General features: G+C 43.7%; 1 protein-coding gene across 1 annotated transcript; it reads right to left on the bottom strand.

Moving 5' to 3' along the window:
- Positions 1–5,534: 5,534 nt before the first annotated feature.
- Positions 5,535–15,859, bottom strand: rap2aa (RAP2A, member of RAS oncogene family a; the record flags this gene model as incomplete). Its single annotated transcript, XM_079170771.1, has 2 exons — positions 5,535–5,790; positions 15,546–15,859. 2 exons carry the CDS (start codon positions 15,857–15,859, stop codon positions 5,553–5,555), a joined length of 552 nt encoding a protein of 183 aa, XP_079026897.1. The 3' UTR covers positions 5,535–5,552.
- Positions 15,860–16,182: the final 323 nt, after the last annotated feature.

Genomic DNA, 16,182 nt, shown 5'->3' with positions numbered 1-16,182 from the left:
AGTTTCAAGAATTCATTCGACATCCATATGCTTTACATGGTTTATTGCTGTCGTCGGGGTGGCACCACCATTTGTTTTGGAGCTGCTCAAACCATGCACCATTCTGGTCAGCCATCTTTGACACATTCTCTTCTATCTAAGGAGATACGACCAGACCCAGGAGACACATTATTTGGAGTGTTTGCACTAACAGGGGGAAAATCTGCCAAACCAACATTACCTGAACCTCTCTATCCCCAGCTATCGCAGCGTGTTTGGCAGTTTTGTTTTTGGGTGTTGTTGCTTTGTTCTTCTGTATGCAGCCTACGTCTAATTATGCATTGGGCTTAGTGTATTTCGCCGAGTTGTGATGTTGATTGTTGTTATTTGTGTCACGTTGTGACGAGCAAATGCATATTGGCAAAGTTCAATAAAAAGAAATCAGTGGAGCTACACTGCCTCGCCATGTTGCCTTGTGTGTGTTTTTCTTCTTCTGTTTGTTACCGTACAAGAAAACAGTCAGCCTGGGAATGTTTAGTCTTGTATCACGTGTAAGAATACACCAAATCCTTCAGCTGTTAATATAAATCCATGCAATTAGTACTCCAATTTATAATTTTAGAAGACTACATAATGGCGACAGATGGTATATGTTTAGGAGTCTGTGTGAGAACAATTTCACCACAATGGTGAAGAAGTAACTGCGACAAAAACAGAAATATCCATCAGAGTGATTCCGCATGAAACTGTGAGTTACTCACTGTGAGCTTTTCTCCGTCCCCGAAGGGTTGCTCTTAAAATGTGTTTTTCTCTTTCAGGCTAATCCGGTGGGAAAACTAAGATACTTCACCTGCAATGTGCGAGCAGGAGGGAATGCTTTTGACCCCTAACAACTGGGAAAACTGACGACAGAAAGCACAAAGGATGCAGGGACTGCTGAATAAATCTAGTGGCGCGAAGAGGAGTAGAAGTATAAAGTGACATAGGATAGAAATACTCACACTACATATACGGACATTTTGAGATATCTGTTGCCACCCGAACACAATGAAAGAAACGGAAGTAATAATCTATATTTGCATATCTGGACGCCTCTCATCCTCTCGTGATTTAGGTGAACTCACCCCATAGTGTCTGATAATGGCGACATGGATTATGACTTAAACACATGTACCCAGTAGAGGAATTTGTCCTTGTTGTTTACACAGATCATCCCCCACACACACACACACACACACACTCCTCTGTTACAGCTGCAAATTAGACTGTGAAATTGACAACTCATGTGTTACCATCTGGTTGCCATGACACCCAGTTATCCCCCCCCCCCTCCTGCACATCAACATTGTTTCCGACATAAAAAGGCATGAAACATCAGAGGGGGGGGGGGGGGGGGGGCTATCTTCAGCGGCGGTGACTTCAAACTGAGGTACGGCACAGGCAATCAGTAAATAACCCGTCACCATGTTTTCAGTGAGCACGTCCTCTGGTGTTACAACATCCTTAACAAAGACACAATGCATCACCATTAGGGCGAGGTGGATACCTTAAACGTCATAGTGAAAATGTTCCCTCTAAATGTGTAATGTCTCCCTTTTACATCTCACCCCTATTGATTCCCACAATCCCTCTGTGCTGCACAGGTACAAAAGCCTAATTTCCACACATTTCAGCCCCCGTGTGGATCGCATTGAGACTTTAATGCTCCACTGATCAATGAGACGATTAAAGCAATTTAAAGGCTCCTTTGTTCGGTCAGAGCATTGGAATCTCCTTCATCCTCCAAACTGCTGGGCTGGCAGGGTATTCCTCTGCTCCTCCGGATAATAGCCTCATGAACTCGCAGCCCCAGGATTAAAAGTGCACAGGGCGGACACGGCATTTTTGTCGTGACCTGCTATATCCCCCACAGACAGTCTGGCAGCAATGGGGGTGGGGGTGGGGGTGGTAGTGTGACTCATGCAGCTCCCCCTCCTCTCATCTTGACATTTGACATACTGATGTAGAAGATCTCAGCTGGAACACGTTGTGCCGTGTCACACACCTGCGATGTCTGTGCTGCTGAGTGCCTGGCTTACAGAACCGAGAACAGGTAACAATGAGTCAGCGCCTATTTGATCCACACGCTGTGAAACGGTGCCGTTATTTCCTTGAAAGTCCTTCTTTCTTCAACTTGAGAAAGAAGGAAACTGGAGTGCACAGTGACATTTTAAAAGGCCAATAAAGAGACAAAGCTCCACACATTTGGCTGATTCCTGCGAAGCATTCGGTAATCCATTCTCATTAAACCTCTTTTCACTGGACAACAAGAACATTAAACTGCGTTTGACGATTTGTTACCACAAACACAAATGATGCTGTCGAAGAGTGAGTGATGCCAGAGGGATTCTGGTTCCTATAATGAACCCCACTGAGACGTCTCACCATCAGTTCCTTTAGCCCTCTGCCCTGTCTCATCAGGCTGGTTAAAGCACCTCGGCAAGCAAGAAAGCACAAACTGATCCCACAGGCTCTGTACTAGCTCCACTTACATCGGTAGAGCTGTAGGTGGATGTTGACAAGCGCCTCAGAAGACATGCTGGCAGACAACGTTCCCCCCGGATCTATTAACCGTCGATTCTCCCAACTGGCCACTTCCACTCCGCATCAGTAATTAAAAAAATGTCTAAAATGATTTGGGAGGTAAACCCAGAAGAAAGGAGAACCCAAAACATGGAGGAGTGATCTTTAATCATCTCTGAAAACTATTTCATCTTTAAGTTCAATGTTTGGTTCCTCACCCTCTCTGACCGGAGGGATTAACTCCAAATCCATGTCACCCAAAACTGAAGGGTTTATTTAGAATGCATTTTTAAAATAAACTTTATTTTTACCACTGTAATAGGTTATCCTATTTCTTGCACAATCTGTTTTTCTATGTTACACGACAACGCACATGGTTGTTTGTTGCAGAATTGTCAAATACAACGAGGTGTTACAGCTTCTCTCATTCATCAAATTATGTCCTTATAGGAATTTCAACTCTAGAAACTGTCAAAATAAAAAAGGTATGTCTCTAACAATATGTCTCAAATAACTGAATTTAGCATCAGCTCCAGTTGCATTTACTGTTCAACCATGTTAAACTCTACTCGGTCAGTATAAAGAAACAACACACTGTCCAGTGCAGACAAACACAAACACAGGTCGTCAGCAAATGGAAAACATATTTAAGTCACGTTTCTGTGTCAAAGTGTTGAAGTTGAGCTAACTAACAGGAACTTAAGAGCTGTCTGAGTCCAATCCCTTTGTCCGAGCTAACCTCTGTTCCTCAGGGTTTACTGTCTGACCTAAATGGGTAATTAATACTATACTGGGCAGTAAAAACTGAGTAGATTGGCATTTTCAAAGAGACAAAATAAGTTCTTCTTTTGTTTTGTTGAAGCTGTGGTCGCTGAGCTGCTCACAAAACAGTAGTTTTATCTTTAGTACAAGCTATTGACAGGTATTACCCATTGCCTGAGATGCCAGAATAAAATAGATGCAAACAGATGAAAGCACAGTTATGTTCCATGTGGAGTGCACAAAGTGTGTAACTTTCCTCCTTGTCCAATTAACAAGGAGAATAACAAACAAACTACCCATAGCTGTCTTGACATATTCAACCCAGGCTGAGCCCTAAAGAAACCTCAGATAGGAGCCACCAGACTCTTTAAAACCAAAAGCAGGATTCTTTGGCTGAGTCACGCTGGAGTGATGCATAAGCAGCAGTGACTATGTTTGGACAAAATGGCTTTCTCGAGTTAAGACTTTCTAATGAAGATAAATACAAGCTACAAAACAGGGCTCATGTTGGAGCTCACAGCGGACTCATCAACATTTATAATTCATGTTTACATCTCCCAAATTATGGGAACTGTAGTTCCAAAACGCATAATTATCCAGCAAAATCAATGCGAGACTTGCATTATCAATATGTTTTGACAGGATTAAGGATGTACAAACCCTTTACATCTCCTGATGTAAGAGAGTGGATAAAAACGTGTTATGTATAAAGAAGTGTACATCATAATGATGTCGAATTACAAGTAGGAAAAGCACAGAAGAAAAGAAGAAGTGTTTAACGCACTTTTATTGTTTAGGTGTCAAATGTAACAGTGTCACCATTCAGAGAGGGAATAAAGAGTAAATGGCCACATAAAAAAATATAAAATCAACAATGAAAATGGTCACACGGGGAAAGTCTGGTTCCCGTGGCAGCACAGATCCAGACATGTATGTGTTTGGTTTGCACATTTCCACAGCCTATTTATTATCTCACACAACTAAGAGTCCTTTTTTTTTGTTTACTAGCCATGCATACAGTTGACAGTTCCACATGTGTTGAGTCGGTGTCTTCACAGGAGCTGGCCCTTTCGATACAAAATATGTACACTACCATTTGTTTTTGTTATTATTATCGTCGCCTTCGTCGTTACTATTTGTTACTATGGATTTGAATACTCTGAGCACACACACAGAATGAGATCGGGCATGTTGAAACTCTTGAGCGCCCCATTTCCTGTTGATCGGAGGAGAAAAAGAATATGTAAAGTATGACAAACGTTGGCATCGTCACTTCAAATGTCACCCGTTCCTGAAAAAGGGTTCAGAGAGATCGTCGGTAGTGATATTCAAAAACTGAAAAAGGATGAACTCTTTGTCCCATCAGGATGAAGCAGTTGGTTATATTAACTCTCTCCCGGGAGGGGGGGGGGGGGGAACGAAACACCACCCGATATGTTAAAGCCTCTGCTATTGTATCTCAAAGTGAGAAAATAGGAAAGAGATGACTGCACCAATGTGTCAAGAAAGACGCTGACTTGTCGACCATTTTCTCTCCCGTTCCTTTTGTAACGACAGAAAAAAATATATAGATGTATAAGAAAATGGAGGCGCTTTCAGGTCACCTCTTTGGTTCAGCCCTGTGATGAGTAGAACAAAACTCCAACCATCAATGCACCAAATAAACTGGGAGAACAATTGTACATACTGTAAATCGAATACTGCTCACTATTCAAAACAACTGGATCCCAGAAATCTGTTATTCAGCAGCTACTTGTAAACAGAGTTGTAGTAACAAAAAAAATGCTTCTTTTGTAACAAAACCAGGAGAAAACACCTTTTTACTCATTTATAACAAATTATAGAACCTAAAAAGTAAATATCCTAATCTATGATTGTTCGCTGATGATCCCCCCCCCCCCTCAACTCAAAGGGATAAAGACAAACCCAAACAACAGAAGAGAGTAACATAAGGCGAGGGCATGTTCCTTTTCATCGTTTGTCAACTTCTCCTGCGGCAAATTCCTGGCATTCCCTGTTCAAAATGTATTCATGACTCACATCTCTTTCTTAATGATCATGTCACTGCTGATTTTATGCTCCGTGGAGTTAAAATCCATTGCGTTCAACCACGAATTTTTCTTCCGCCTAATTGGCATGTGCATGTGTGTGTGTGTGTGTGTCTAAGTGTGTGTCTCTCTGCTGCGGGTTGGTGTAGCTTCCTGTAAGTATACTTTTTGCCCGGCCCGGTCCTGGAGGCCCCCCCGGGGCTATTGTATATTGCAAGAGGAGCAGCAAGGGTCATCCTTGTCCGGCTGGGCGGCATAGTCCATCTGCCGAACGATCTCGGCGAACAGTTCGTCTACCATGGTTTTGCTCTTGGCCGAGGTCTCCATGAACGGGCAGCCCCACTCCTCGGCCAGGGCCTGGCCTTCGCTGGACGACACCTCCCTCTCGCTTTCCAGGTCCACCTTGTTCCCCACCAGGATCACGGGAACCTTCTCGTACCTGGGGACAGACACAGAGCCACAGCGGGGGTGTCAAGACACAGACGCGCACTGATGCTGAGGACCTGTACGGAAGCAAATGAGTGAGTGCTTTTATGTTTTCACTGAACTTAACAGTTTACAAAGACGGGCAATTAGGCTCTCAGAACGTGGTGTAAGCACATGCCTAATGCGCCAAAAGCTTTCATTTGCACCACTGATTAAAACCGTAACTACCTTAACTCCATTTAGTGGAAACACTGGATGACTTAGCCTCATTTATTCATTTTCAAGGGAGGTAAGCTGCATTTCACAAAGAGCGGGGACGCATCCTGACTGAGTCTCTGGTCTGTCAAGAGGACATTCATTCCATGCATGTAGGACTGTTTGATATAGACAATATGAATTCATATTGTGACAATTATCCCTTCTTGTATTAATAGACCGTTTTAACATGCATAGTCTGTCTTAGCAAGGCAAGCAGCTTTATTTATGCATCACATGAAATTACAAGTAAACTCGAGGTACATCTGCACCTTTCTCTCTGTTGTTTATGCAGCACCGTTCATTTCAAGGTTAGCGTCGTCTCTGCGATTGATCGCTTCCCAGTTCGAATATAACTGAATAAACATTGACATATTTTTCTGTTTACGTTTTTAGTGGCTGCAAAGTAAAAGTGGTGATTTGATTGACAGTCATAAATACTGACTGTCGGACAGATGCTTCCAATAATGCCTCGACTTCAGCTCTGAGGCGCTTAATCATCACAACGGAGACAGAAAAGAATGGCAATAGCAACATATACACACATACAAAATGGGTGAGGGAAGCTTTTCATTAAAAAACAAAACGTCATTAATTTGAATCATCAAAAAAAAGGCAAAAATCATATTAAAAAGACCATATTTAAATATATAGTCACTATGAGATCACCAAAGTCTTTACTGGAGTCGTCCACTTGGGACCACAAATGTCTGTAGAAAACCTCCATCCCTACCACATCGCACTACTACTGACAGTACTACAGAGTGTATTTTGGATTACTTCGAGGGACCCTGGCACACTCTCAGGGACTCATTTGTGTTTTCTGTCTGGCTCTTATCTCTCTTTTCACTTTCCATTACTGTACAGAAAGCATTTTTCTGGGCCAACCTCAATGCAAGAGTACTTTGTTTATTGTCAACATGCAGTTAAAACTATCTTTTGCAGCATAAACTTAACATTTTTTAATGCATGAGGAAATGAAATCCACCTCCTGAAACTCAATTTAAACACGAGTGTTTCATTGAAAGAATCCAGATGGTTTTTTTTCAGAGACAATCTTTAAAAATAACAAAAATGTATTCAAAAGGCTTGAAAATAACATGATAAAGATACAATCTGACAGTTATCTGTTAGTTCAATCAGGAGAGATAAGTCAGTAATTGTTTATTATAAACAGATGATATGTGATGATAAAGTCTTGACAGCGCTTGGACTCTGCAGGGAGATCTGTGATTGAGGAACGTCTGCCCTGAGCAGCTGCAAGATAAATCCCCCCGTGGAGTCCAGACGCTGGTGGTGGTGAATGATGAGGCTGATAAGACTCGTGAGTTGATGAAGCTGATGAATCTGCGAAGACTGGGTGGAGGTTGAGAGGTGGGGAGGTGGAGGGGCGCGCAACAGCAACATTCAACAACAGCGAATTCAGGAGATCGTCACTTCAACCAATCAGGCTACTGCACTAGAAGGGACGGCTCTGACAGATTCACCGATATAACCACTGCATCTGTTTTGATATTGGGGAACATGGCGGGCCTCAGTACACATCAGATAAGAGAAAATGTAAAGATCAGAAACATCACACAGCAGATCATGCACCACCACATCCAACAGGTTGTTATTTCTTTCATCCTTATCGGCGTGTGAGGCGCTTTCCATCTGTCGGACCCGTCGTTTGAGTTTAAATGTCTCTGTTCATGACGCGGAACAACATCGTCAAATCTAATCTGGGAGTCGTGCACCCAACCCCCCAACCCCCCCCCCCCCCCCCCCCCCCCCCCCCCCCCCCCCCATCAACATCATTAGGGTTTTCAAAAGCCGCCCTCGCTCTGTGAAATATACAAGCTTCTAAATTATTTATAGAAAAGAAAGAAAACATCCTCATCCTTGCTTGCTATGGTAACAGGTATACAAGGAATTGACGAACGCTGGGGCGATTGGGGAGAATGCAAAAGCAGCAGCTGTGATACTTTTCCAAGTCGAGCAGCCGGAGCAATTCTCAGAGGCCAGGGGGCTGCAGGTTTCAGCGTTAAATAAGCTTCAACTTTCAGAGAACACGGAGCCGACTTTGATCTGCTCATGAATACTTCATCCAGAGTGAACTTTAATCTCAACTATCCCGTATTCTGTTCCCGGGATCGGCTCAGCAGCCGAGAGGGAGCTACTAGGGCTGACGTGACAATCTTAGAGGTGGGTTCGCTGCGTAACCAAGACCGCGATAGTGTTCTACGAGCCCCGAGGCAACTTGAATGAAAAACTACAGCTTGTGCTTCCCGTCTTTAACATGCAGCGCGGCGCACAGGTCTCATTCACTGCATTCCTGGTGTCGATGAAAACCAAACCACGGCCATTATTTCCCTTCAGAACTATTTCGGACCACGTCTCGGTGGTGGTAGAGGCAGATCAGGCCTTGAACCTGAAATACCCTTTCCCACCTTCAGTAACAAACCCTAAACATAGTTGTGGGTGAGCAGATTGAAAGTCAAAACTTTGACTTTTGTAGCTGTATTCGATGTTTTAGAAGTCATGGCGGTAAGTTGGGCTGCTGGTGCCATTTGGGTCTCTGTTCTGCCCCAGGCTGTGGTTTTGGCTCAAATCTCTTGCTGTAAATCTCTTATGGAGGCTAAGTAAGCTATCTTATACATCATGACGTCTTAAAATGTCTTCTTCTGTCCAAACCAATAGTCCAAAACCCAATAATATTCAATTTGACATCAGAGTCCAAGAAAAATAGAAAATATTCATTTTTGAAAAGCTGGAAGCAGTGATTTTTTTGTTGTTTTGCCACAATTACCTAAATGATGAACCACTTACCAAAATAGTTAATAATCATCTCAGCTACGTCGCAGTAATATTATCATCATTATGACATTTTTTGTTCTTTTCTTCGGCGTAACAGACGATACTTCAGTGGATACAGATTAAAGCTTTGAATCTCACAAATCAAAGAAACGTACAGCAGGAGGAATCCAAATCAAGTCCGTCTAGTAATAAGGTGACATCAAACACTAAAAAAGAAGTATAACCATAATGGAGGACTTGACTTGACTTGGTCAGCCATATGCATGCTATGTAGCTCATTTCGGCCTCATCATAACACAAGTGCAGCACAAAGACATCTGGTACCAAAGGAGAGGGTCTATATATAGTCATAATAACAGAGGAGGAAACTGGCAGTCCCGGGAGGTGTGAGACAGCGGCTGCCACGGATACCCGAGGCTCCCAGGGACTCGACATAAAGGGTGTCGGCCAAAGGCTGCTCGGTAACACAGAACACATACGCAGCGGTTTACATGGTGCAGACACGAGCCTCAAAATGACAAATGAATAACCGCTCGTGTTCGTGCCGTGACACAAACAACGTGTCACGCGTTATAGCTCTTCAGCTCGCGAGCTTGGCGGCGGCGCCCCACGCTGCAGCTGTCTGACTGCAGACACCCATTGGAGCTTTCCCCAGACACACTTTATCTATAATGCATGACGCGTCCTCTCACATTGGGCTTCGCTGACGGACGGCGAAGCCCAGCAGTCCCAACAGTCTCTGGATTTGACTCTGGCCAGCACCGTCAGGAGACAGGCTGCGTGCTGGGCCTCCTCCCAGCGGCCCTTTTTGTGGAGGGTCTTCGGTTTAGTTAGTAAAGAGACGCCAGCTGAGTCAGAGAGCAAGCATTGAGCTCCTCTCTTCTGGCACATTTCATCGAGAATAGATATCTGGAAAATCTTTGGTAAACACGCCACGGCAAGCACGTGAATTCTGCATGACGGCATTTCAAAAGATTTTCAAAAAGGAAAAAGACAATTTATGGGAAACTACTTGAACTCTATTTTCTCTCAAGGTTGTGAAAACAAATTACAAGCTTCCCCTTTCCTTCAAAAATCTAATGCTATTCGCAGATGATGGAGACGCTGGCCAAGACATGTCAAAGCAGGGAAGATAAACGAGTAGAGCTTTGACAGACTGCACAGGCTCTCATCCTCGGATCTGAGGCAATAATACGGCGCACTGCTATCTCCCTGCGGTAATTATGTCGTCTGAGACAAATTCCTCCTATTACTGTACAAAGTACGTGACCTACAATCTGAAATGCAAAGTGCCGCTGCATAGGAAATGTGTTCAGATTGCTTTTCCATAAAGAGGAATACGCTTTGAATAGTTCAGAGACTCATTCACAAGTCTGATAATTATACATTTACGCTGAGGATATCATTCCAGTGACGACACTATCAGCCCAATGTAGGACGATCACATACGACTGATATACAGTACAGTAATGTATGTTTATTGTCAGTTTGTTTGTTAATGTCTGATATCGGGCCGATACTGACTCCAGTAGCAGGATCGGGTATCGATGACAGTGGGTCCAATCTATTCAATTTATTTCTATATTTAGGTCTGATTAAACATGTGCGTACTACGTCATGCTTCAGCAGCGTGCCGGCAGGTCGCATAGGGAGCTAAAAACAAGCATGTCAGCTCTTTGGAGGTATTTCGCGCATTCTATGCAAACAAGTTCTACAGCTACGTGCAATATCTGCAAACGCCAATGTTTCAAGAGGGTGGCGGCAGCATTACAAAATATAACACAACCGAATGAATCACCTCCAGAAGATTTTTGATTAATCACTCACTGTAAGACTTGTTTCTAGACAGCTTGTTGCCAGGCTGTTTTCATAATTGCTTGTTGTTTTTCCTGTGATTATCCATGTCAACAGCTGAAGTCTACTTCACTTTTTCTTCTATAAGAATGGTTCAATGGCATTTTGTCACTAAGTAGCAAACACTGTTTGAGTGCAGTGCACAGTTTGATATCATCCTTACCCTTTGTGAGAAGCTTCGTGTTCAGTTTGTAGCATCAGTGAGACTCTTGTACAAGGTGCAGTGTGCAAAACATGCACACAAGCATATATGTACCGTGAGCAGTGTGCAAATTGACACGTCATCCTCTTGATTGCCTCGATTGGAACATTTTAGGAAGGGCTCTAAAATCACGAGACAATAATTTGTCTCTTGCAATTGTCATTAAAATGTCTTTTAAAAGCTTAATGCCCAGCAGTTGTCATTATTCATACTGCAAAAACATGTATTCAAACGCTGAGGCACAACTGCTTATCACGTCTTATCTCATATCACGGCTCCCTGTGACTTGGTGATAGGACGGTGCCTTGAGTGACACATTCAGTCAGTGTGCAGGAGAACCCGTCAGCCTCGCTGCTGGTCCGGCTGTTCGCGTCCTGCAATGGAGCCTCTGAGGCCGCTGTACGGGCGGAAAGAGATGTTAACATTCTTTTTTCATCTTAGGCTCAGTTTTTGTGCGACTGGATGATGCGCCTGACTGACTTCCACAGCTGTTTATTTGTGCTGCTCAATTCACCACAGACTGCTGGAATTACCAGCTTAACCCTCTTCACTCAAAAGCAAAAGCAGTGCATTTCATTTCCCAAATAACTGACCATCATATTGGATGAGTGACATTATCTATGCTATCTTGTTAACATGTTTTTGTTATTGCTGGCTAGTAAGCTAATAACACGAGTCTATAGCCGTGCTAGCAGCTCTGTGCGGCTTTGAGCTAAATGCTAACCCTAGCACAGCAATTGCAAAAGAAGTGGTGACCGACCGTGAATTGCTTTTAGAATTGCTGGCCTGTGCGTTGGAGTAACTTGATGTGGGCTTCTTTCCATTTCTCTATAATTTTCTCTTTTAAACTAATGCCACCCTCTCTTAAAGGGGCGGCGACTCCCAAAACAGAGCAGCAACAACTTGTTGGATATTTGAAAACCAGCCATGAACACCTCCTTTTGAAAGCCAAGTCAACCGTTAAGTAACAATCAAGTGAACTTTAGCTCAGTTCTTTTGCCAAGTTTTCACAATAGACAGATGAAAGAGGATCCTTCTGGGAGAGCTGGGACACTGCTGCTGCTCCTTTAATTGATCTTGATCCTTTCAACCAGTTGGCACATGAACAAGCCTGGGAATGATAACTCCACAGTTTTGGTACTACGTTGAAGGCACACGTGCAGTAGTTTATTACAGGCAGCAGCCTATTTCACCCTCATGTCACCTCTTGTTAAATGATCCGTTAACAATCCCCCATATATATACCTAGTGTATAGCGAGCTGCAGCTGAAGTCGGGAGTGATGAGGTCCCCGGCGAACACAGGCCTCAGTGTAATCACGTGCGCCCATGGCCTCCGTGCTAAAGCCACTGACAGCAGGCACTGATGGACGCTGACAGGGTTCAGAGTGAGAGCGACGCACAGCAGCCCCTCTGACTTGAGCGAACACCGACAGGTCACCGGTGTTGTGGCAGCGAGGAGGGCCAGAGAGGCGGTGATACAGTGTGATGCTCAGGAGCACTGACGGCTGAGGTTAGCATTACAAAATTACATTTAAATAGTTCACCAAATGCATACAGAGACACCTGTTACTGCTGACGCTGGGGTCATAATGATATACTGGCTACGTGTCAACCATCCCTCCTTTAATGTTAAAGGAAAGACTCCATGGCTGCTGCAACTAATTCATATTTTCATTATCGATTCCTCTGCTTGGTCTCAGTTTACGGTGGCAAAGAGAGGCAGACAATCCTCCCATTTGAAAAGCTGGAACCAGAAAATAGTCATGCGTTTTCTCTAAACTTGCACGATAAATTACCAAAACGATAGTTGCTGATTATTTTTCTGTAGATTAGCAAATCAATAAATCAACATATTAGCTCTAAAATTCCCTTTTTCTAACGTCATCATGATTTTCCGTATAGGCCTGTGATGTTGTCAACAGTGTACCTTTTCATGTCTCTATTGTTTGATGTCTCGTCCCATCTGGTCCTCTCCTACTGCATTTACTGATTTTATACATTTCCCACAATGCCCTTCAACCAGTCCACAGAACATGCCTGAACATGTTGCATTTCAGCTGTGGTTTTAAGAGAGCAATAAGCAGGTATTTTATAGAAAACTATTAAAGCTGTTATCTAAAACTTAAAATGTCTGGATAAGAAAACAACACTGTTTATGTACCGCTGCAAATATGTGAGTGCATGTATTTCAGTTAAAGAACTAGTAATTATGAGACCTTTTTCTGCATTTAAAAAACAAATATCTTCCGAAAAATACATCAATGTTGACGTACACAGCCATAGAAACTTTGTCTTTAAAATGCAGTACAATGATTATATTATGACAGATTATTATGATTATAATCAGACAATATCTGATCACAGATCACTACATTACTGGTGCTATACGGCTACAACGTGGCTTGTATCTAAACAAAAGGTCACTCGTGTTGAGCAATGTGTTTCCAATAATGTACCATTAATTTGCTAAATACAATCACAAGATAATGACGCGATTATGTGATTCATTTGATGTAATTATTTGCTTCGGCAACAAGAGAAACCATGACTGACACTCGTGATTATTGGTGGTGAAATGAGTTTTAGACATAAATACAGCATGTGGCTTTTGTATTGATCTTTGGTTGCTATACAGTGTGCTGCCAATTTCACAGAAATGAGATCATATCAACTGAAAACGAAAAACGCAGTCAACAGACAGAGGCTTTTAATAACACAAATCTTTTATGTGTGCTTTTGAAAAGGCTTCAAACAAACAGCGTTAGTTTGTTCAGACCTCATCTTTAAACACCCAGCGGAGTGAAGCAAACCCGTTCTGATCTGGAGCCTAATCTTTACATGAAATGTGTCGTCTCAGTCGTTTTTGCATGGCTAGAAGGAAATGATTTGATTCATCTCTTCTTTATAACAAATGAAGAGGATCTATGTGAATAAACAAAGAAATATGCATACCTGTATACAGTACTCTGTCATATAGAATATGAACTAAACACTACTCGCGACCCGACATGTTTAACTCCACGTCTTCAAACACAATCTGAGGTTTTACCTGAAGCACAGGACTCTGAAATGAACCGCTGTGTAGGAGGAGCATGTGAAGTGTGATGTTTTCGCTGTGACATTAGAGAGCCAGAAATCACACACCAGCCTGGCTGCACCTGCTGTGTGAGCAGCACACATTTACATATAAAGACAAACACACACACACATATTAAACACAGACACACACACACACACATATTAAACACAGACACACACACACACACACGCCGCAGACTGCACATACCTCTACTCATTCTCAACTCGTATGGGGGAAACATGTTGACCTCATTCTTTCATCCGGAGCCACAGATTTATAGGATTGTTTATAAGATGCAAAGAGCACTTGAAAAAAAAAGATAAATCCAAATTGGTGACAAAGACTAAAGGAAACTAACAAAAAACATTTTTTTTACAATGAGCTAATTTAATTTTCTAGGTTACAGAATGGACAATAAACCGTCCCAACAGAAACACTAAAGCCTGTAATGACTGCACTGTCCTTGTGCTAAGCGTTAATTAATTAGCTGTATCAGTAAACAGTATGAGCTTTAAGCTGCACTGCTTAAAATATGCTCCATCATTAGAACAGCCCCGTCTCTGTGGAGCCTGCCGGACTGCCTACATTGACTGGAACACATCCAGTGACACCTGCGATGACAGATGAACCCACTCAGTCACAACACAAGCGCATGCTGCCACCGATGATTTAACCGGCAGAGGCATCCATGACACCGTCTATTTACGCTCTCAATGGGTTCTTAACATCAGGCCATGACACCAGGTGAATGTACAGCAAAGGCGCAGTGTGTCTCTCAGAGTGCAATGACGTTACACAACATAACCACACAGCCTCAGCTAACCTCCTCTGTGTCTCACTCCGGTGACCTCATATCTGGATCATCTGTGTTAACAGTGCTCAGACATCAGACAATGTTATGCTTTCAATTGTGCCGCTCTTCCTTAAAAGTGCTTGTGCAGCTTGTTCATTTAAAAACATGGCTTCATCTCCTCCGCGCGACAGTGTGCGTTGTGAGCGGCGGGGCTTCCTCGGATGCACTGAATCCTGGGTATCCCTGGCTGGGTGTTTCACTGGGGTTGCAGCATCCGGCACAGTGGGCAGCAGGTTGGAGGATCACAGGCGGCGTCTAGCAGCGCGTGATGACCGGAAGACATGGCTGCTCTTCACATATAGTGCTGACGGAATGAGGGGATCAGCGCTCGGTTGCCCAGATGTAACTGTCTAGAAACATTACAAAGTTTGCGGGAAGCGCCGAGGAGATGAGGCTTCTCTTAAGAGATCACAAATGCTTGTTTTTTTGTTTGTTTTTTAGAGCTGCTGGGTGTGCAGTGCAAGGACATTCGCTGACCTACAAGCAGTGTGGGTGAGACCTGGCACACCAAAATAGAACCGGTTTGTTGTGGTGGTTGTGTGGTGTGCCCTGAAGATGCTCAGCATCTCCATTCAAGCTCAGTTCTCAGACCAGGCCTAGGCCCACCCTCAAACTACAGGGCCTGATAAAGGCCAGCCCTGTGTGTGTGTGTGTGTGTGTGTGTGTGAAGAATAATATCAAACACTTAACAATCTGGACATTTACCTGCGCATTATTTCACCCACCTTTTCACTCTTATGATTTGATCCCTCATCGGCTTTATGTCCTGGAAGCTCTGCTGGTTGACGAGGCTGTAGACCAGTATGAATCCTTGCCCGTTTTTGATGTAGAGGTCCCGCATGGAGGCGAACTGCTCGGTACCGGCGGTGTCCAGGATCTCCAGCACCGAGGGCGAGGAGTCCACCTCGATCTCCTTGCGGTAGAAATCCTCTATAGTGGGGTCGTACTTCTCAATGAAAGTCCCGGTAACAAACTGCACGGTGAGGGCGGATTTCCCGACCCCACCGCTGCCCAGGACCACCACTTTATACTCGCGCATCGTGGATTAAATCAAGTCGTAAGGTATCAAATCTCCGCGCGTCATTGAAATGAACTCGAGCCGTCCACGCCACGAATCACATTGACAATTCGCGTCCCATTTCGAGCGGGTTGTCAATAACACGGTCCTGGTCGCCGCTGCTCAGCTGTGGCAGAGCACAAAGACTCGGTGCCCCAAGATGGATTTCATTGTAGAAATTCAACCCATGCAGGCCAGACACCGACAGCTATACGGGCACCCGAAGGCTGCAACTGTCCCAAAATGTGCACGGGCAGGAAGGAAATATCGCCCGATGATGTGGAGCGTGCGGGTTTTCATCTGCT

The sequence above is a fragment of the Pholis gunnellus genome (genome assembly GCF_910591455.1).
Source record: "Pholis gunnellus genome assembly, chromosome: 12".
NCBI classification, from domain to species: Eukaryota; Metazoa; Chordata; class Actinopteri; order Perciformes; family Pholidae; genus Pholis; species Pholis gunnellus.
Note: the sequence above shows the minus strand (reverse complement) of the source record. Positions and strands in the feature narration are given on the sequence as shown.